Raw genomic sequence first — 23,504 nt, 5'->3', positions numbered from 1 at the left:
TAAAAAACTGACTGCCCCACCATAGGAGAGTTCCTCCATGGCATTGGGGTCATTTTGCAGTTTTCACAGCCCGTTGATGCCAGGTTTTACCTGCAGGTGATGGACAGTGAAAACTGTCCATACGTTTGTCCACTCCAAAAAGGGCGGGTGAACAAATACTCAAACCTCAGACAGCCCTTCGGAAATGTAGGTAGGTAGGTGAAGACAGTACTCTACGCTGCCTATATACTCAACTTCCTCCCAACTCTAAAAGAGGCGGGCAGAACTTCACTTTTGTGGAGGGCCAAAGTATAAATCAGGCCCCAAGTCCTTTAATTCCAAACCCATCACAGAACTACACTTCTAAAGCCCTCAGGACCTCAGAAGGGGCGCTTAGAGAGTCACTGGGTGTCAGGCAGAAGCCAACAGCAGGGTCAAGTCCAGGTGCCAATGGTCAGCGGGGAAGTTGCAGGAAAGGCCTCTTCTTGCCTGTTTTATCCCTGTAGCTCTAACAGCAGTTCAGCTGAATAACCCTTGGAGTCTAGTTTTTTGTCCTGGGTACAAGAGGGATAGCAGGCCCAATCCTTTAAGGCTCTTCTCAGGTCTCAGGCAGCAGGTTCTGTCCTCTTTTGAACTTGCACAGGTCCAGGAGTGTTCTGGAAGATGTGCTTTTAGGTGCCACATTTATGCCTGGCACTGGCTTGTGGGTGGGAATGACCCCTGGGTACACTCTAACCAATAAAATGTTCTCATAACAAACCGTCTTCTGTTTGGGCATTTTAAAGATGGTGAAATTCTTCGGCCACATTAAACTTGACCTCCGAGGACTTTGGATGTGTGTAGGAAGTATACCATGGTAATCCTAGTGTCCTTCCACATCTAACACTAAATCCAGTTTGAAGCAGCAACGGGACCCCCAATAAACCCAGAGACAGAGTCTGGTACACCAAAAAGTAGTGTTTTTAGCAACCAGACAGTAGATACACAAAAATTGCTTTGGCATCTTTTTCTGCCTTGTCCAGCAGACCTATGAAGCAGTCTTTGATACTGTAATGTCAAAAAGAAGCCTACTGTGATTGGAGTTTGGGGGACAACGAGATGGCCCTGACCAGGTGTCATCTAACATTTGCCTGTGACATTGGAAGCTGTGTTATATGAAAAACGCCCACAGTCCTGTCAATGGGGATTTGACATTCAAGCAGGATTTTACACTTTAATGTAAAAAAAGATGCTCACAGCCCACCCTGCATATTCCGTCAGGTTGAATGGGACATCTCTTTCTATTTAAGTCAGCCTATTGATTGCCCTGGGTGGATTTTCACACCAATGCAAACCTATACAAATGCTAATTACTGGCTGACAGAATGTAGATTGGCATCTAGGGACTACAGGCAGCAAAAAGGGAACTTTCTAAATGTTACTTTTCCTTAATATTTAGTATAAATCTGACTTCACCATTAAATTGGCTTTTTAATGACTATTAAAATTAGTTGTTTAATTATTTTTCTAGATGGTCCCATCCCAGAGATACAGCATTAGTATTAAATATTGCATCCAAATGTTTTCTTATGGAACAGCCAGTCTTGCTACAGTAAAAATAGTTTTGAGGGGCTAGTCACTGTAGGGACAAGTTGAACATTAAACTTAGACCTACCTATGGGTGACTTATAAATATTTAAAAGGAATGTTTTGTCAAGTCAAAAGAGATTATTTTGACAAGCCAAATTTGCAGTTTAAAACTGCATAGCGAGGCAACCAATGTTAGGCCGGCAGTAATGTTTGCACTGTCACTGTAGTGGAGGGTACAATGATTGGTACAGTCCTGTAGTGACATTTAACTTTCAGGCCCTGGGTAAACTTTGTACCATATGCTAGGGACTTGTAAATATGCCCATTAGGCGTATTCCAGTTTTTGCATGTTGTAAGGACGACCACAAGCACTTCATCACTGGAAGCAGGGGTAAAGTGCACAGATGTCTAGAGCCACCAAACATATAGCGTCCAGCAAAAGGTAAACAATCTGGAGTGACCACACAGAAAAGGCGACTTTATTATGGTTTTAGTAATGCATATACACTTTCCACATTGTATCTAAGTTAATCTTGTTTGCTGAGCATCAACCAAGGTGCTTAGTGGATCTGAACTCGTGATATAAGAGTGGAAAGTGTCTAAAAGATATTTAAATTATGATTTAAATTCCCAAATACTTCTTCACAAGTTCAAGTATCTACATGAGATGGTGGAGTTGATACCTGAATTCAGAATTGTGGCTAAAGAGTTTTAGAAATGCATTAGGTCAGAAAATGCAATTCGAATTTATGAGGCAAACGGATCAATGTAATTGTGAGAAAAACCTGTAAAGTGATCTGTCTCAAAAAATGGGAAACACCTTCTCTGGGAAATCGATCACCCTCTACAAACGGGAAGTGGGTGAAAGAAGGAAGACTACGCACTAAAATGTGGATCTGCCAGCTCTCACTATTCTGTTTGCTTAACAGGAACTTAGAGCTTGGCCAAGCCATGGTCTGGAATTTAAGACATACTGAACTTTAATACAGTAAGAAAATGTATCTTTATAAAAAACCGAAAATATACAATAAAATACCCTTCTCTTATATTTAAGATATATAAACATTTTGTATCAATAATGGGCTTTGAGATTTACAGCAAATAACTTACAGATGAACAGAAGACATATCACAGAGAGAAGACGTTCTGATATTTTGAAGTAAGATGTCTGGATTTAAAGAGACAAGTGTGTCTCTGGTTTGGAGAAGAAGGAGGGATCTGTAGATCAAATGGGCAAATAATATTGTTCTTTGCAGAGACAAGTCTGCAATGCTAGGACGAAAATGGTAATGGTCACTAATGGAGTAACTCTTAAGTTTGCTAAGGAGAATGTGACAGAAGGAAAGTCATTCCACGAGTGGAAGGTTTGTGGAAGGATTTTGGAGGCGACACCAGGTCAATCAAAACTAGGAGTCCTTGGTGTTTGTCTGGAGATAGACCTGTATTTCCGTTTTCAGTATTTCTTCTTGGGGAATGTTCTCCTTCAGATGTGGTACTAAGTAAAGTGGCAGATATCTGTAAAAGAGAAAAAAACATGTCAAATAAGGGAAGCCATTTTTAATGGAAAGGAATTGGATCCTAGCTGTTTCATTAGTATTTTTTTGCACAGGCACACGCGTGCCTGGCGAACCATATAGGAATATAGACCAGATGCTGGGAACTTAAAAACATGTCTCTGGGTTATGATCACAAGAAAATACTCTCCCACAATTTTCACCAAACACCTGAACCATGAAATGCATAATACAACATATAGACCGAAAGCCTTATTATATTGTGCCGTATGTACGTGGGAGTGGTGTACCCTCTACGCCATGATTTCTCAGCCATGATCAGCGAGACAGATCATATTAGAATTACAATCTGCCTAGATGCCATATAATCTGTTTGTTACACAGCACTTCTTTCAATGGGCTTTATATTGATGTACCAGTCTTATAAATATTGTTTCCGTATCACAACGCATGGCCAGCTCCTGAATCCACATCACGAATCTGAGGGGAGAGGGAACCCGTATCCAATACACAATCCTACGCTTAGCTAGCACAATTACAAGACTCATGAATTTCTCGTTTGCTGGTTCCGGCTTCAGCAGTTAGACTAGCAGTAGTTATAACAGATTAATGTCACACTGCACAAGTAGGGCCAGATTAGACTGCGGTTACTCTAACAGGACGACAGAGTATTTTACAGTTTTATTTATTTTACCACTTTACCATAAACTTAGCGATGTCTTTTGCCCAGTAGATAGCTCTTACATTGGCAGGAACCCCTGTCACAGGAGTTCCTGTCAACGCACTGAAAGTGTGTCATACGGCTCCGCCAACATGATGGAGAACTACAGCACACTTTCAATTTCTTTTTTTTTCTTTTCAAAAACAAAAATCCCAAAGCTGGATTTACTTTTTGAACATAAAAAATAAAAGGCTTCCTTTGCCATGGGAGTCCTTTCCCATAATGAGGGAAGCATTTAGCGGTTTTCACAGCTCCTTACCAACAGGGTTTTCCTGGCAGTGAGAGCCAGTGGAAACTGACCTCTTATTCCGCCCATCTAAGGGCCCGATTAGGATTGCGGTGAATCCGCATCCTCCGGGCCGGCGGAAGCCACCGCCGGCCCGGAGGATGCGGATTCACCGCTGCGGTGAGAGAAAAGACCCCCCGCCAGATTAGGATGGCAGGGGGGGTCATCTGCGGACGGGGAGACCGTCCGCCGGTTTTCCGCTGCGGTGGAAAAGCTCTAATATGGTGGCGGTGTCTATCAGACACCGCCAGCCATATTAGGATGCATGGGGAAACATGCTTTTCCACGACGGGTTTTCCGCCGTGGAAAAGCATGTGGTCTTTGGCGTTTGGGGGCCCGTTGCGGGCCCCCAGGGTGTCGGGGGGTGCACATGGGGGGTACCTATGGTACCCCCCAGCATTTACATGCACAAAGCGGCAGGCAACGCGCGGTGCCTGCCGCTTTGTGTCTAAGCCCCTTAATTAGGTGGGCGAAATTAGAGGTCTGCCTCCGATGGCCCGTACTCAGTTGGGCTGTTGGAGGGGCTTAATCACAGGGGAGATGGAGTCGTCTGCACTGTGATTAAACATAAGGTTTACCTGCATCTTATTTTGGCAGGCGTACCACAGTGTTGGTGGTATAGATTCTACATTACCATTGTGATGGAGTATCCATACAACCAAGATATAAATCGGGCCCTTGGTCCCAAAAGTAGTTGTAAATTGTGCACCGATTGTTTGTAAACAGCAATTTGTTTTGTAAACGACTTACAAACTAATAGATCGATTTTGTAAAATAAGAAATCGTACATTATTCATCAGACTGCTTTTCAAAAAAAGAAAGCTTTTCTTTTTTTAAAGCAGGTTGATTTCCTTAAAGTAAATGGGGCAACTTTAAAAAGAAAATAGTTTTTCTTTTTGAAAAGTTTCAGTGAGAGTTAGCAGTGGTCATCTTTACCATTGTCTAGAACATCCTAAGCTTGTATCCCAATTTGCAGATAAGTTACCACGCCAACTCCGCAGTCAATAACTTTTCAATGGTTTCCGCCCGGAATTATAGTTGCACACCACTGATACATCAGGGTACGAGCAACAATTTAGAAAGGATGACCACAATACAGCCCCTCAAATTTATTTCTAAATTTCCTTACCGATTTGGAAAGACTTTTGAATGTAAATAACAGACATTACTATTACTTAAATTACCTCCATTCGTGAGAAAGGAAGGCTGAATCGGCCTTGCTGAGATTCTAACTCATGACTTTCCAATCACCGCTTTGTTCCAGCGGTCAGCGGTCAACTTATAATTTGATCCCTCAGATTTTCTTTGATCGAAAATATATTGGTTGATCAAATATTATCCATGGTAACAAAACGATTTGTAAATTATTGCCTTTAACAAGTCTAGTAACAATTCTATTGTTTTGTAAACATTTCTTTTAGGTATTCAGTGTTAAATGCCATAGCCTAGATATTAGGCTGCATACCTCATGGCAGCCTCTGTCTGCTCAGCTGTCTCTTGAGTGCTTTGAAACGTCTGCCAGTAACTTGCAGCTTCTGGTTTCCTATTCAGTTTCCATAAAACAGTTATCAGACGAAACATAGCTTCCCGGTGACCTACGAAGTACAACGAAACATGTGTTACAATCAATGCTTGAAATATGCACAATAAGCATAGCAGAAAAGTTCAGCACTCTCATAACAAATGGTAATTGTCTTTGCCAAACCTTTTCCAGCATGGGTGTTCTCTTTGGTGTTCCTTCATCTTTGACATTGTGAGGCTTGATTTGTTTAAGCAAGTGTTGACTCTTTTGCTACTTGTGTTTTTAAACTAACTCCACTGCTGTTATGTGGACACAGCTTCCTCAAGTGACTGGAGCAGGAACCTGCACCAAGGCACAGTGAGGTCAAGTTTGTACCTTGCCAAAGCCTCAGGACCATATACTGCAAAGAAACACCTAATGCACGATCAATCATCCATTGCTATGCAGTTGTCGACAAAAACTACCACTAGATCTTGGTGAAATTGTAATTATGCCGCTGTAATTCGGGAAATTCCTTACTTTCACATTTAGGCCTGAGAGCAGTGGATTTACTTATCAACCTGCCCTAAGCACTGTGCTACTTTGTGCCCTAAATACAAACAAAGCTCTCTTATACTTCACAGACGGGACCAAACGACGTCAGTCACACAGACAAAGCACTGGTTTTCTGTAACCGGTTTTTATTGATTTTATGAAAGACTCCTCGAACAGAGGCTCTACATTGAGGACACCTCTCAGAATCATAATCTTGTATGCCCATCTCATTTCACTGAAGTCAAGGGCCTCATTACCAAGTTAATCATTATAGCTGCTATCTTCTAACCAGGCATTACTGCCTGGAGGCTCCCAGCTGAAACTCAACTTCCCTGTGCAAGACACTCTAGTAACTCCATTACTCTAGGCTAGGTATTTTGCAATATATAATACCACTTCCCTATCATGGATATTTTTACTGATTCACGAACACAGAATCTCCCTTACCACTTGGACTTCCAAAAGAAATGTAAAGATTGAATAAAAAGTTTCTTTGCATGATGCCATAAACTACAAAAAGTGTCAGAGATGGCGCAGTTCCCCATGAAGTCAGTTACGTCAGATCCTTCAATCAAACAATCAGGATTTATAAAGCATTGCAAATCACCCATGATGGCCTCAAGGCTCCTTCGAGCTGATATGTTAATTCGAACAGCCAGGTCTAGAGTCCTTTCCGGAATCCCCACAGTGATGGGGTGGTCCTCAGCTGCAGGGGAAGGTCATTCCAAGCTTTGGCTGTGCAGGTGTGAGAAGGAGCGCCCCACGCTGTTGCCTCGGCGGATCCAGGGGGTGTCTGCGAGGAAGAGGGAGGCGGATCATAGGTGTCTGGTGGGTTGGTGGAAGGTCATGCATTTGCTGATGTATGCTGGTCCTTCATTGTGCAGGGCTCTGTATGCGTGGGTCAACATCTTGAACTGGCATCCCGTCTGGATCGGGAGCCAGTGTAGCTTCTTGAGCTGGGGTGTGATATGGGTACCTCTGGGGATGTTAAGGATGAGCGTTGATGCTGAGTTGCTTAGATTGCTTTTCCATTCAAAAACAAGCTGTCTGGTTGACCCTGCAGGGCTTTATGTGGAAGTGTAGCTTCAGAAATTCTTAAATATGAGATGTCAGTTTTTCACTGTATTTGCATAATTTTCCCGACTAGCGATTTCCTTTCGCTTAAAAAAAATTGTAAAGCAGGGGGAGAGGGCTCCCGATATGGTGATAAAAAAAACAGCTCTGTGACACAAGACTTTAACACAAGACTTACAGAGCGACAGAAGCTATGTGTGTTACAAGGAGCAGGTTTGTTAGTGAGAGGATCGCATTTTATTTGAGATCTTGCTCATGGAAGTGTAGTCTTTGATTCCATCATTGGCTGGCAATCATGCAGTTGAATATGGGTGCGACAGTGGTGGCGAGCCGCAAACCCTGTGTGAGTTGTGCCGGCTTCTAAAGTCCTTGGGAGACACACAGACCGTGCACAATCTGGGTGTCGGAGGTAGAGCTTCGTGCCCAAAGGAGCACAACCATATGTCCTGGACCTACAGCTGACAACCTTGCGTGCGTCATCTCTAGGGACCAGAAGGCACAATGGAAAAATAGCCACTTTGACCAGGCCAGAAAAAAGATCTAACGAGCCCAGAGGATCCTGTCCACCTCGACTCAAAGGGGCAAAGTCATGGTCGGCTGCTGGTGGTGCCTGTTCATGGTCCCTTGATGGCGGGTGGGGCTTTGTCATGGTGGGGCTGGGGAATCGGCCCCAACTAGGCACTGAATGATAGTAATGGGCCTTGGATTGGCCTGACTGAGGATTGGGGCTTGCCCTGGTTAATAAAGGAAACAAAGGCTCAAATGGGAGCGTGGGGCGGGTGCCTAGTCCCAAGCTTCTTGAGGTTTAGCACCTGATGTGACTGTAAAATAGAGGGAGGCCTTCGGCGGAAGAACACGCCCTAGGAATCGACATGTACATTATTGGCAGGTGGGACAGATGCCCAATAAAACCAAGAATCTTCTGATAGCTGAACGACTATGTAGCTCTCCCATCTTGCCACCTGGCAGATCCAGGGCTTGCAGGCTGAAGGTTTCCTACAAGCACAATCCTGTTTGTTGCCCAGGAAAAACATTCTTCAGGGAGTCACCTTCAACTGTAAAACGTAATAACTTTAAGCCCCAAGAGGTGCAGTCTATTAAAAAGCACTTAATGTCACAGAAACTAGATAAAAGAAATGGAGCTGAGGAATCACCTCACAGGGCCAAGTAAATGAATCGTTTTACCTCTGTGGAACTACAAGCTCGGTCTATGAGAGGCGCTTTCAGCTATTGATGCAGTAATTCACAAGAAATTAGTTACTTGCCCGTAACGCCAGTTCTTTAAAATCTTTCATATAATCACAAACTTAAGTCACCCCCCCACTGGTCAAGCTGGGAATCCCTGATACATTTAAAGAGCAGCAAACAAAGTTAAAACGGCAACAGGCCTAAACAACAGCGTTTGGTGTACATCCCATCTACCTTGTTGGAAACAACCTGAACTTCAGGCAATGCAGTGGAAATGCAAGTTCTCCTAATCCCCCTGGAAGCCACCATAGCTCCGAATTCACATAGTGTGACAAGTATGTAATAAATAAACCTCTGACAGGAATGGAGGAAAGTTCGCACATGAATATATGTAGGATTTCAATGTTCGAGAACTGAAGTTAAAGGTAAGTAACGAATTCCTTCTCCAACAATGGATCTTTCATATATTTACATGCTTGAATCAGAATAGTATGCAGTCTACATTGAAAAATATATAAAAAGCGGGAAGCAGGCTTACTCTTTATCAAAACAGGTCACCAAAATCTGCCTGTCCCACTTCTGCATCAGCTTCTGCATCCATGTCAAGGCAGTAGTGCTTCGTGAATGTGTTTCTGCACTTCCAGGTGGCTGCAGATATCTTGCGTAGTCAGACCCACACACAGTGCAGCAGTGGACACCCTCACTCTTCCCTGAAGTGGACGCTTGGCTTTGGTGTGACAGAAGGCAATGCAGGCTGAGAGTCAGCGTGTGTCCTCTGCTTGGACAGGGGACAACCTCTTCCTGGCTTTCAAGATCAGACGTATATCTGATCTGATGAGAGTTTGTCTTTTGTTCTGTCGATGTAGAACCTGAGAAATCGAAGTAAGTCCAATGAACGCAATGACCTTTCTGCTGATGTAGATGGGTCTGAGAAGAAAGGCGGCAGAATTATTAGGTTATTTTAGTGAAAGTCAGTAGGAACCTTGGGTATGAATTTGGGATTGAGTGTAAAAATTATCTTGTCATTTGTGAACCAGAGGAAAGGTTCCTGGAGGGGCAAAGCTTGCTTTGCCCCTAATCACCTTGCCCTGTGAGGTGATTCCTCAGCGCCATTTCTTTTATCCAGTTTCTGTGACATTAGAGCTAGGAGAAGCACTGTTGTCCATTTTTTTTTGTTTGAATATTTTTATTGAGATATCAACAAAATTAAATGCAATACAGAGGAATAGTTGGAGGAGGGTAAAAGAAAGGTTAGGTGTGCGAGTTATATCAATTGAACCTGTACAGCCATAACAGTATACAGTACGAGCTTCTCATGTCTTTGCTGTTGATATTGAGAAGGAAAACAATATATAAACCATAGAACAGTTCCTCATGGTGCTTCATATTGAAGAGTGTTGCCTGTCTCCACAGAGCTACGGACCATCCGCTAAAGGGGGGATGGCGTGTAATAACTGGGGTGATGCCATATGTCATGAGGTGGTAGCTCATCATGTGAGAGAAGTGTGTGTCCCACGAGATGTCATTGGGGCACGTCATTGCTCAGATCCATTGGAAATGCAGTGTGGCCCCTTTATGTGTGTCGGTGGGAACCCAGTATCATTCACATATGGGGGCCCGTCGCGTCTCATTCCATGTCAATTTGACCCTTTATGTGAAGCGTCTCCTCATAGAAAGGCATGCGTTCTGCAGGCTATTAAAGGAGCAGCCGCAATTCTCGTGTCACGGTGTATTGTGACCAGTTGTGTTGTTGCATCTAGCAAGGAAATTTCAAAAAATATCGCCAACGTGGCTAACTGGGGGGGAGAATATGTTCATGTGTGTCTTCGTATGCAGGTCATTGCTTTCAGATACGGGGATGTGTCGCCGACTTGGGTGGTTGTGTCCGTAGCGTGCTCACAGTGGGGCATCGGTCGCCAGTGGCGCGCATGGGGGTTAGGTCAGATTCACCTGCCGGTGATGTACAAGCGTTACTCCGTGACATGTGCGTGTGGTGTCGACATCCTTCGAGGCGAGAAGCACTGTCGTCCATGAGATTAACTTTAAGTGTGCCTTGTGTATTGGTTCTAAGGGAGGCTGCATTAACTGGCTCAGGACAGTATTGAGCTTCCACAGAACCGGAGGGCGATGTACAGGTGGACATGTCCTGAAAAGTCCTTTCATAAATTGCTTTATGATCTGTTGGAAGAAAAAAGCAGATGCCAATAGATTTGTTCTTCTAAATCTTGATATTGTAGCCAGATGGACTCTAACAGAAGAATATTGGAATCCACTCTTTTCCAGACCCAACAAGTATGGAAGTATTTGATGAGGCTACATTTGAAGTGGATGAAAGCGTCATTTTTTTCAACAGACACTGAAACGATTCCATTTAGAGATTTATGTTTTTGTAAATGCCGGAGCACATGCCTGTGCTAGAATGTCTCTGCAGTCATACAGTTCATCCCAGTGGCCGAACTCTAAGTGGTCAGGAACCATGGGGTCAGGTTTAGTGACTTTTATTCTTGGCATACTATGTCTCCATGGCATCTGGAGAGGAGTCTGGAGGGCAGTTTCAGAGAAATAGTGAAGTGTGCTGACATCTGCAGGATTGTGTTGTAACAGTAGTGGTGTGGACATGCCAGAGCCATTAGGATCAGAGTGTGAAAATCCGTCTCTGCGTTCTTCAACACCCTAGGGACCAGGAGAAAGGGAAGAAAGGAGTACACAAAGATTCTGGACCAACTGATCGAAAGGGCATTGCCCAGGGTCTCTGGATGCCAAAATCTGCTTCAGAAGTATATTCATTTCTTGTTCTCCAAAGTGGTGAAGAGATCAATCATGGGTTGACTCCGCTGTCAGAATATATAAATCGACTTTATCCTGATGTAGCTCCCACTCATGGCAGTCTGATAGTTGTCAACTGGGTGCAATCACCAGATTGTTTTGACGATCTGGCAGGTGTTCCATGGGATATTCAATATCGTGAGAATTGGCCCAATGCTATAGTAGTTGAGCTTCTTCTTAACGAGATAAGCATTAAGTTCCTCCTTTTTTGGCTATGTAGAACATCAATGTTGAATTTTGCGCTCTGATCAGAATTGCCTGGTTTGCCCATCTCAGGAGGAACGCTTGCCGGCCCAGAAGAATGGCCCAGAGTTCTACCACAATGATGTGCAGGGTTTTTTCTGCATCTGACCAGATGCCTCTGGTTGGCAATTCCTGCAGGGGAGCTCCCAACCATGGACCAACCCTGGATGCATCCATTGTCAATATTATTTGTTTGAAATAGGTTGGAAAAAAGTAACGTTTGTTGGTAATTTCCACCATAGAGGTGCATGTTTGAGATATCTTGTGACATGGACTGGATCATCATATCAGCCTTCGTTAGCTTCCATTGCATGTCCAGTTCCTATTGGAGGGGTCTCATCCAGAGTCTGCAAAAAGGGACTAGGCCTGTGGACAGTGACATTAGACCTAACATGGACTTGTATTGTCTGATCGTGACTGGATATTCTACAGACAGACTCTTTGCTGCTCTTTCCACAGATAGAAATGCCTTTCCCAGTTGTGTGTCTAATATTGCACCTCAGAACAGGATGTTTATGCAGGGCTTTGAAAATGATTTCTCCTTCTTCAGCGCGGGACCCAATTTCTGAATAAGTTTAATGGAGGTTTTCATAGAAGCATTTGTTTCTTCCTCTGATGGAGCTTTGATGAGCCACTCATCTAAGTATGGGTATACTTGGTGACCCTGTTGCCTGAGGAAGGATGCGACTGGTGAAAGGCACTTGGCAAAATGCACTGATTTATGTCCAAAAAGAAGTGACTAGAATTGAAAATGTTATCCTACTACTGAAAAGCGGAGGTATGTACTGTGTTTCTGTAGGATGGGTATATGGATGTATGCTTCTTGAAGATCCAACAAAGCTAGGTAATCGCATTCCAGCATCATCAGAAGAAAATCCTGAAATGTAACCATGCGAATGGATTGTTTCTTTAGATATTTGTTCAACTTTCACTTTCTGAGGCCCAGAATTGATATCCAATGCTCTGACATCTTTCCTATTTAAAAGAAACTCGAGTAAAATCCTCGATTACTTTGTAATTTGGGGACCATTTGTGTTGCTCCCTCAGACAGAGATGATATTCCTTCAAGTGTAGACAGACAGGTGGTCTTTGAATTAATTGCAAGGGGTGACCTGTGTGAACAAATTGCCTGACCCATTTGTCCAATATTACAGAATCCCAAGCAAGGGGTAAAAGGGGAACTCTCCTCTCTATCTTCTGTGTTCGAGATGGGAGGGGGTGGGGGTGGGGGACTAAAGCAGACAGTCAAGCTCTTTTGTGGTTTTCATTGGCACATGACTGAAAGCGCTCCTCTTGCATCTTGATAACCTTCAAATGTTTTGCCTTTGATTATGGTATGGGGCATATGCCTTCTCAAAACCAGAATATCTTTGTGGATAGTATGGTAGACCTTGACCACCATACGGGTGGAATCCACCCTCTGAGTTCTGGAAACTTCATGAGCTAAAAGAATCGGATGAACCAGATCTATGGCACTGTAAAAGACCTACTGCCTTTGCTGCATCAGTGTCCATCTTAAGACCAACAAGGACCTCATCCACATGTTTTTCAAACAAGGTGAAGCCATCAAAAGGAATATCCAGGATTTCCATTTGAACCTCGGGATAGAAGGCTGTGGATCTGAGCCAGCCTGGTCGTCTAAAAAATTGCTCCTCCTGCAAGCTGTTTAAAAACTGCGTTTGAAGCGTCCAATATATACCAATCGTCTGCAAACGTTCAAAAGTAAATACATAAAGTTACATAAAATATCACAGTGATGCTTGTCTTTATATTTTCAGATGTCTTTAATTCAAGATCTTTAAGGCTTCTTAGCCAACACGTGTTTCGTCGCTGTTACAGTGGATTACCCCGCAACTTCTTCAGGGCTGAGGTCAGTTTCAAGTAGTCTCTTAATTCCGGTGATAATTCCAACCTGGAAGAGGTTCCTATAAGTTATGGTCCTGGAGAGGTAGACCAATTAGTCTTTTGTCCGGAAAGCTAAATATGCTTCCAAATTAAAGGGAGTTTCTTTTATAAGAGCTGCCCCATCCGGCAGTATACTGTACGTGTGCAGAGGATTTGTATATATAGCATAAGTGGTCTGCTGGTCACATACCATATGGTGGTTTTTCCCTACCATACGCACCGTGCCAGATTACCTGCCTTAACTGATTTGTATTTGTGATAGACCTTAGAGTGCCATTTTGCCTATTGCTGACCACCGACTGTATAACTTTGTAGCGCCCAATGCTACAACAATTATGGCTGTTGAAATAGTTTCTCCTTCCTCGAGAATACTTTAAGCACTCCCCTTTCTATTATCAGGAATACATCAAGCAATGGTGCAATGTCATGCACATTTGGGGATTAGAACATCCTAGAATTGCCGGAGTGTTGGTCACCTTAAAAGAAGTTGCTGCCATTGAACTAATTCTTCAGTTCAGATTGTCATTACACCTACTATCTCTTGCTGGAAGTCTAGACAATAGTATAATGTGGTTTTTAGATCTCCTCCGAACAACCAAAGTTATATCTGAGTCCGGCTTTGGATGGAAAATCAGACAAGCTGGTGCTGAATCTTGGACTCTGTACTTTTTTCTCCAAATGTGATATCACAGCTGGAATTCCAGCAGGTGTATGCATTAGCTTCCGCCCAGACAAAATCCTTGATTGGTATGTATGTTATAGGCTTTCAAGGCTGTTCTTTTACGTCTCAAAGGAAGCATTAATGGTCCACTGTTGTGATTGGTAGGTTGAATTTCTTGGGAGCCCTTTCCATTAAGGAATGGAAATGGGATATATCATCCAATGAATCAGTCGGATATTACCTTTACTTTGGAATGATGATATCATCTCTATAATTAATGTCACCATCATCTCCTTGAAGAAGTTCTTCTTTCTACTCTTCTACATTGGAATATAAATAATTAGCCATATCCTCGTCATCCTCCATGTCCTCAGCAGTGGGAGAAGAGGATTATCTACCAGTGCTTGAAAAGGTTCCTTTAGAGTTGGGGGAGTTTGTGGCAGTGACGGTTGGTGATGGGTGGGAGAAGGAGGTGGGGAACAGGTACTGTAGGTATTGGTGGTTGAGGGGGCTGACCCACAGGTTGCTGTGGAAGCAGACTTTGGAAAGTGTCCATCATTTGTTGGAAAGTAGATAGGAAAGCCACAGGTACTTGTACCATCTCTGGTTCCTTAATATATCATGGTGGTCCATAATACTGTGAATTATGAAGAACATATTCTTACTGATATTCATCCATACTTGTGCCAAGGTTTGTCCTTATTAATTTCATCCTCAAAATCCAGAACGCTGCATACATCTAATTGTGTTGGGCTGTATGCAGGCTGTAAAGCAAGGTCACTGTCATCTTCCTGTTCGGACTCCAACATTTGGGAAGGCAGAGATGTTGTCATCCTTAATGGAGAGAAAACAGGTTCAGCAAATACTGTCATCGAGGGTGCTATCGTTGACGGAGTCGCTAGCAATGATATTGTTGTTGACAGTGTAATCGTTGAGGGCGTTGACGTTGACTGTATCATCGTTGATGGTATTGATGGTGACATTGTTGTAGTTGATGTCTATGTTGATGTCGATGTCAACGTCGATGGTGTTGTTATTGACGTCTTTGTCTATAGGTCAGTATTGACGTTTATCAGTCGACATCTTGGTCGAAGCCACCAGCATAGATGACAGCAGTAAGGGAGACGTATAGTGTCATTACCGACAAGGCCTTTTTGTGGCTGTTGGTGACAGAGCACCTTCAGAGGATCTATTCCTTTTTGTAAATGGCTGGTCATCATTATAATGACATTTTGCACGGACAGAGAATCTCTTTATCCACTAAATATAGTGGCAACCTTCTCCCTCTGTTTTATAGATTCTTACAAGTAAAGGATACATATCTCACCGCTTGAAGTCTTGTGACCAGGATAAGCAATCATCAGATTAGATATTTTTCTGCACAACAGATGTACAGGAATTGAAGAGAGATTTCTTCTCTTTATCAGCCATGGTACTAGTTGGTCACAGAGTCAAAGGGCCTCCCTTCCAGTAGAAAATTGCACATTTCTCTAAAAACAACTCACAGTACTGTAGAAGCTGAAGAAGGGCCGGACCAGTTCTAAGGTAGACCAAGAAAGTAATAATCTTGAGTTCCATGAACAGTTAGAGCAGAGCTCTGCCTGGGGACTCCCTCACACATGATGTGCGGAAGAAATCTGAACTATGATGGCCTCTAAGGGATTAGGAGAACTGGCATTTCCAACTCATTAGCTGAAGTTTGGGTTGCTTCAAATAAGGTGGTTGTGCTCCAAAACACTGTTGTTCAGGCCTTCGGCCATTTTAACACTGTTTCTACTATTTAAATGTACCAAGGATTCCTAGTCTGATGACAGGGAATGATTCAAGCATGTGAATATATGAAAGATCCAATGCTGAATAAAGTACGTTTTAGCTTTTATTCAAGACTTCGACCAAGCTTGTATTTGGAGTATCTCAAATCTCTTGTGTAGGATTTCTTGTTGAGTTAACCAACCTCATTCCACTAGATATACTCATAGGACTAGCAAGTAGCTACTTCTAAATCCAAATTGTTATTTTCATGTAGGATAGAAAAACACATGCATATATTGTTTATCTAGCTCCCCAATACCTTTTGGTGGCTATTATGTGGTTTGGCCAATCTCTCTTGTGCACTGCTAACAATCTTAGGGTACTATATTTAATGATAGCATGTAAATGTACAAGAGGTTCTAGAACCATATAGTTTATACTCTACCCCAGTAAGTGAACAGATCATCACTTAAAAAGAGGCACTTTCTAACACCAGGCACACTGCTTTAACATAGATCTACTCCCTCAGTCAGCCCGATTCTCCGCGCTCAGATCTACTGCCTGTAACTACCTGGAGACACCTGCAAGCAGAGCTGCAGGTTCATCAGTGCGTCCTTCTCCTTTCCCATCTCCAGAAATTGGGCGCCTCTTCCTAAAAGGGCCAACGCCTTCAAAGTGTCCAACAGTTTCACATCTCGTGGTGGATCATATGCAGCTGTCTCAGAGTCTGTACCTACATTGTGAAAAAAATAAGACAAGTTTAATTTCCAGCTAATAAAAGGAGTAACACTACGCTGCTTTAAGTTATGTCAGTAGATTTCCAGGTATTAGCAGTATTTATGAAGAAAAGAAAATTCATGTTAAAAATGAATTTCTAGTTGTCTCATTGGATTTTTTATTATTCGTTAGGCCTTTGATTTCTTTTTATACACTTGAAGTGATGAAATTCCATTGTTGTTTACGTGTGTCACCCTTACTGGATAAATATGTCAGTCAGTGAATGCGTACTAGGTCGCCATAGTTAACAAGCATTTGCAATGCAATAGGTCTCCCATTTACACGAGTTTAAGCTATTGACATTGTAAATGACAATGCCTTTTATTTATGTTTGCAAAACAAAAACAAAAATAAAAGGCATTGTCATTTGCAATGTAAATAGCTCAAACTCGCGTAAATGCGAGACCTATTGCATTGCAAATGCTTGTATAGCGGAGGATGCGCCCTTGTGGTGAAAATGTACATGAGAACACATTTCATGCTAAAATTTAGTCCTAAATGCCGGTTTTACACTTCCCTTAGTTATGTGCAATTGTAGGTACTTTTCGCAAAATGTCCCCTAATTATGAGAATTTCGCAGCCCTACTAGCAGCCTTGCATGGAATGTACATGTTTGCTAGCCAACAAACTACTGTAAATTATTGTTTTGTGGCGGCACCATCACTGAATACACTAAAGAATTCTGGTACTGCAACTGCGGAGTGGCTAGGGGTTGGCTGATGTGTACTTGGGTGTTACCCGAGCCTCTAACACAGCAGGCTTTAAAGACAGAGACCTTGCGTCATTGCAGAACAAATACAAGTGAACCCTCTCAGAATGAGGTATATGTTGTGGCACTGAAAATAAAGGTGCTGACATATATGTTCTTTATGATATCACACGCACACAACTTTGATGCCTACAAGTGATTTAATCACATAACCTGAAGGATCCCAACGTTCATAATTATAGCTGTGAACCACTTGATTAAGAAAAGGGGAGTGATATTAGACATTTGAGAGGAGGAGACCATTTAGGTAAATGAAGAATGAACACGTTTTTTGGATTGTGACGTAGGTTTGAAAAGCAAGCGACCACATTAAACTCAGCGGAGACTTTTTTTGTTCGTCAGGCCAGTGAAAGCAATTAAAAGGAGAGAGACACTTGTAAACTAAGGATAAATTAGAAAGGATGATTAAGTACTATTTACACTACTTTAAAATGACACGCCCTGACGCACTATAAGGAATAATTTGGAAGCTTAAGAACAGCCGTGGGAATGCACCCTGGCCATTTATGGCCCTTCACCTGGCTGGCTCATATTTTTATGTCCCTAAACAGTTTAAGCCAGTATTTTATACCATATGAAATCTATACCCAAAACAGTGTGAAGAAATCAATTAAAAGTGTTTGCTAAAGTTGTCTAAATAATATCTAGATGATTATTAAAACAAATAGAAAGATGATTGCTATGGTGCAAAAGAATATTTTGAGTTTTATAGAATTTGTTTTCACATTCCAAGAGTTGGCACTTCTACTGCAGCAAATGGCAGCTGTTTTTCACAGAAAGGTGACAACTTCGGTGTGAATAAAGTGTAGCTGTTTAGCTTTGCGTCTCAGATTTGGAGCATTACAGATATAGCCCTCGAGGTTCACTGTCACAATGCAGAGACACATATTCGGCACTGAGCCTAAGGAGAGCAGGAGGCAGTGCTGAACCGACTTGAACTTGTGAAAGCAAAGAAAAACAAGCGCACGCGCAGACAGACACGCACACACATACCGTCAAACTTAAAAGCACACACACACAAACAGTCACACAAATACACCCTGACACACACACAAATACATTCAAAATTAAGTACTCAAACACACACTGGCGCACACACACAAAGACACAATACAGACACGAAGACAGCTAAAGAACTAGCATCTTCCGAGGACCCCCGCCTGAACTGCTATTTATCTGTCTTTTAACCCCCACAACCCTGCTCCCTGCAGAAAGTGCTGGCGGTGTTTAATGGGAAGCCAAGTGTCTGGCTGGCCCCAATTAACACCCCTTGATTAGCTGGCATTCCTCTGCAGCGTGTCAGACACCGAAAAGAGAATACATTGCATTTAATTAATGCTTCTCGGTGACTTCGATGGCTGGGCTGCCATGATGGGATTTGGGGGGGGGGGGAGCTTTAATGTTTGTTTCATTCACCACCACAGAAGTTTGTTTCATTCACCACCACAGAATTTAATTTCAAGTGAGCCGTCCTGTGCCGCAATTAAACAATAATAGTGTGGCTTAGGTAACGAATGTGTGTACCTGAACTGGTTTAATTTGAAGCTGTATACAGCTCCGCTTATCCCCGGTGAGCGCATCCAGGCGCTGTACATGGGCACGAGAAGGTTAAGTGAATTTCCCAGACTCTCAGGACGTTACGAGTTTCGAACCGGGACCCCTGGGTCCCGAGTCGGCTGGTCTGGCCGCTGCGCCACACCGTCTTTCAGCTGTACCACCTGAAATATATATCTATTTTTAACGTTGAGAAAAGTGCCCGATCGTAAATGGTGCGTGCGTCGTACCAGGGTTTGGGAAAGCCACTGAGCAAAAAATGCATTCGAAAGCAGGGTCAGCCTGTTAAACTGTAAATTAGTCCTCTTTAAGGCACTACGAATAAGTGTTCACAATGGAAGACCCCCTAAACTCGCCCCCTCCCTCGTATCTAAAATATCTGAATTGGGGGAGTAATTGCGCTGACATCATCGCCAAATCGGTGTGCTAGTGGAGTTTGATTTTGTAGGCAGATTTATTCCTTGTTCAGGTTCCATGATGGACCCCTTGCCGGGGTTCTGGGGTGCAGCAAATGCGTTCTCTACGTCACCTCCCCAGCGCCTACATCCTAAGTATTTAAAAGCACTGCAGTGAGTATACGTCGAGGGGGGAGACCAAGTAACACAGCCACAGCACCCCCCATGTAACCCTCCCTGCTGTTTGGAAATGGCCAGCCCCGCCCCCGAAATCAAGCACTACTCTTGCTGAAATCACAGCGGCGTACACTCTAAAATGTGCTAATTACTGGAAGAATTTTGGGGGCAGGGGGTGGAATATCACTTTTTATTGCATCACATGTAAGCAGTGTACAATAAGCGCGGGCTTTGTGGAAATTAATTGATGGCGGTGTCTCTGGGCGATCTGAGTTCGCTCTGTCATTTTATTTGAAGCCGAAGCAGAAGTGGGAATAGCAGCTGCAGTTCCTTTTCTGCCCCATTCTCACAGTGCTCAAAGGGGGATCTGAAATTGAAAGCACACAATACAAACAAGTTTCAGCGAAAATAGTGCCCACGCATGTGAAGCCCAGTTTCCAAGGCCACGCTTCTCACAGGGGCCGCAAGATCGCCACACAACACGGGCGATTCCTGTTGTCTGCCCTCATTAAAAAAAACATTTAATCACAAGCTAGCAACAAACAAGCAAACAAATCCCCCCCGGCCCTCACTTACCTACCTCCGGCCGCTGGAACACGCTGTGACGCACACCGCAAGTCGGCCTGGAGCGCGCCTCGGCAGAGACGCGGGAGGACAGGAGCGTGATGCGCGTGAACGTGCACATTGACGTTCCCGCGCGTTCACGGACCTGAGTCGGCTCGTTCACAGGTCTAGAGCTGCTCGTTCACAGCTCACACTCCCTTGGCAGGGAGGAAGGTGACTATAGAACTCGCTGGCGGGAGCGCTTCGCGCTCCAACGCCAGGCGAGCCCTAAAAATGCCAGGAAGGATACGAGTGTGCTGAATGTCTGGCACTATAGTATCTGAATAGCAACAGATACGTGCAGATAGAACTGCCTGAAGCTGCCTAGTTGTCATTGGTGTGTATGGAAATATATGATTGAGTAGAACATTGGGTGGGAGAGCAAGAGTCCTGTGAGAAGTCGAAGCAGTGAGAAACTGCACAGCAGCACACTGAGGTGTTTAACAAAACAATGCTTATATTTTCTAGTGCATTATACCACAGTTTTGCTATTCCTAAGGGCTATTAGTTACAGGTCTTACTTTCACTCAATTTATCAGCATTGGAAGGATGACAAACAGACTCAACTTCCTTCGTTAGAAAAACAATTCTGATGCTCAGGAAGATCTAAAAGCTGACAACATGTTTGGGACAGTACATAGGCTACTCTGCTTCTGGTTTGACTATTATATTGAAGCAAGGCATGCTATACTCCAGGATGAGGGCTGACTGCAGAATCTTGAAGCCAGCCAATGTGTGGGAGATTCCTCACAAGGACCCTCAGCAGCAATCAACTTGGTGCCCCACAGACAAGAATACGAGGGACACAGCCCAATAAAGATAAAACAGAGATCTAGTCAAGGTGCTGCCCTCTCACCTTAAAGGTGACCCAGCTGGCTGGGCTGGGGATAGAGCGTGTTTGGATGATGGTATTCAGATTAGTGTATAGCCCATAAATGCCCATCTCGGACTAGGGATCTACCTATAGGTGAGAAGCACATTATCCTCAGATGCTAGGGAGAGGTCGAGCATTTGGAATGGAGATTTGCCCCACTTGTGTGTCTGCGAATATGAATAGGGATTATTCTTAGACCCATATGTGATTCATTCCCCCTTTTCACACCACTGAGAAACACTAATCAGCTACCTTAACATGCATGAAATATAGCCATTACTAACAAAACCAAAATGGGTTCATTTTATAGTGCATATTACTGGTTTCTTTGGTTTTGGCGCTGCTTTTACTCAATATACACCAATAACAGTTATTGTTCGGCACCAAAACACAGTTAAGGATGCTGTGTGTGCAGTAAAAATATAATAAATACATGATTAACAGTGAGCACAGGTTTTGTGTCGTCATTAGCTGGGTAGGTATGCTGGTGCTCATCCTGTTCACCTACAGCTTCTGCGTTTACCACCCCACTTGGCTAATCCTATTGGGGTATGGGAACAAGATACCTGTAATCCTAGGTTTCCTGGGGTATTTTCTCTTAATTCATAAACTGTAGCATGTTATTAAAGACGTACAGGAACCCAGAGCACAGAAATACATATAATTTAAATTTGAAATCAACTGAGAACAGAAAGCAATATTCAGTGTTTTTTTTAAAGCGAAGGACATAAAAAGACGCGAGTTTATACAAAGAAATTTCAAACAAATCAGTCTGAAATCAACACTTTGCAAAAGCCTGCTCCTGGCCCATCATGCACATCACGTATATTGCAAAGCACAGTCTGCCAGGAAATGAGACTTTGAAAGCCAGTTTTAGGAAGGCTCTTCGATGACCCCTTTACTCTGTATGATTCGAGAGGAGGCAACTGGGATGTTTACAAATTCAGAGCTGATGGAAAATGAGGATTACAAGAAAGTACACTGTTCTCCTCTATCAAACAGATTTCGTTTGATATTCCTAAGCGGTAACATATTGTAGAAACCTTGACCCACATAGAAGGCGAAAGCTAGGAACATAAAGAGAATCCAAAGCAAAGAGACTACAAAGGGAAGCCTGCCTCAACCGCGAGTCGGAATCAGAGCATTCTATAATATTTCCCATTGCCACTCTGGGTAAGTTAGTCTCATTGAGTTCCTTCAAGTAGTGGATTAGTCTCATGTTTTGCACATATTACACCCCAAGTGGTTTGTTTGCCCAGGTGAGCACCCGGAGGAGCAACCGGATCACTGGGAAAGTCCGCTCACCATAGTGTAAACCATAGCCACAGCACGCACAGAAACTCCTGGAGGAGTGACTGGGGCGTTGCTAATGGTTGGATCCCCAAACTGAGAACCTGGGTGGTAACGTGCTGACCACAAGGCAGACATCTAACTGCATGAGCGGCCAGGTTCATGCAGAGCTCAATGGACAGTGACAGTTCTTGCATTATGAGCGATCAGTTTCCAGTGATCTACAACATTTGATATTGTATCCTGACACGGAAACCTCACCTTGGCCCTGAGGAAGACCTCTATGAATGGTGCCCCTAACAGCTGAGGTCGAAACATGCCGACACGTAATACATGAGTAGCATTGTGGCATTGAATGGACAAATACATGTACTTATGTAACATTATGTTACATTGTGAAAGATAGATTTATTTCTAAAAAATCTTCTTGCTGGCTCGTTGGTGACTACACGGATTGTCTCTTTTTCAATGCTTTATACAAGATCATTTATTGAAAGAACATGTTTTTTTCAGGACATTATTGAGCAATTTAGAAAATGCAGTGTCAGTAAATGTTATACAACTATTCATTGAAAATATATGTCAAACTGAATTTTGAATGCAGTTCCTGTGTTGAAAAAGTAAAATAATTGTGATTCATATATGGCCAGTGAGGCGTTGCTGTGTTTTCTGAATGTACAGCATCCATGCAGCACGTAAAGAAATGATTTGCCTTCGTAAGAAATGGCTGCACAGCTATAGTTTCAAATTGTGAAATGTTTTGACTTTATTATGGTCTTTATTTACGGAAATATGAACTATCAAATATAACATCTTTAAATTAGTTCATTCCAATATTTATAACAAACAGTAGATGCCAGCATGATCTGAAAGTAAAAGGAAGAGGTAACGCTCGCTGTTTAATATACTCCCTACTGACATGCAACGGGATTGACACATACAGCGAGGAAACCGGACAATAATCCCCAGGGCCCTTAAATACTCTGATTAAAAGAAAACCCTAGCTTAATAGCTCATAAGAGCTCTCAACAGGTTATCATTCAAGAGGCTCCACACTTCCTCATATATAAAACATAGTGGGATAGAAATGCTGAAATCCTCTATCTAGTGCATGGGGCAATTCGAGCCATCTCAGCGTGCCAGAGGGAAACCAAGGATAGATGGGCGCTGGACACTGTAGAATGGATCCAGATTTCATGTGCTTCGCTTCCCCAAATTCCACCAAGGTGGCACTTATGAAAATCATGGTAAAAACTACTTTGGCCCCCCTACAAGCCTAAATTGCCTTCAG

General features: G+C 43.1%; 1 protein-coding gene across 2 annotated transcripts in view; it reads right to left on the bottom strand.

Moving 5' to 3' along the window:
• Positions 1-2,204: 2,204 nt before the first annotated feature.
• FANCG (FA complementation group G) overlaps positions 2,205-23,504 on the bottom strand; it is a 288,288-nt gene continuing 266,988 nt past the window's right edge. Inside the window, exons 12-14 of one of the 2 annotated variants that reach the window (XM_078674679.1) lie at positions 16,346-16,507; positions 5,535-5,664; positions 2,205-3,063 (exon numbers count right to left, since the gene is read on the bottom strand). In XM_078674679.1, the coding sequence (XP_078530805.1) occupies positions 2,955-3,063; positions 5,535-5,664; positions 16,346-16,507 (401 nt within the window). In that variant the 3' untranslated portion in view covers positions 2,205-2,954. The remainder of the gene's footprint in view (positions 3,064-5,534; positions 5,665-16,345; positions 16,508-23,504) is intronic. The other variant, XM_078674680.1, reaches the window with a different exon arrangement.

The sequence above is a fragment of the Lissotriton helveticus genome, chromosome 2_1 (assembly GCF_964261635.1).
Source record: "Lissotriton helveticus chromosome 2_1, aLisHel1.1, whole genome shotgun sequence".
Lineage (NCBI taxonomy): Eukaryota > Metazoa > Chordata > Amphibia > Caudata > Salamandridae > Lissotriton > Lissotriton helveticus.
This window is presented reverse-complemented; position numbering and strand designations above follow the sequence as displayed.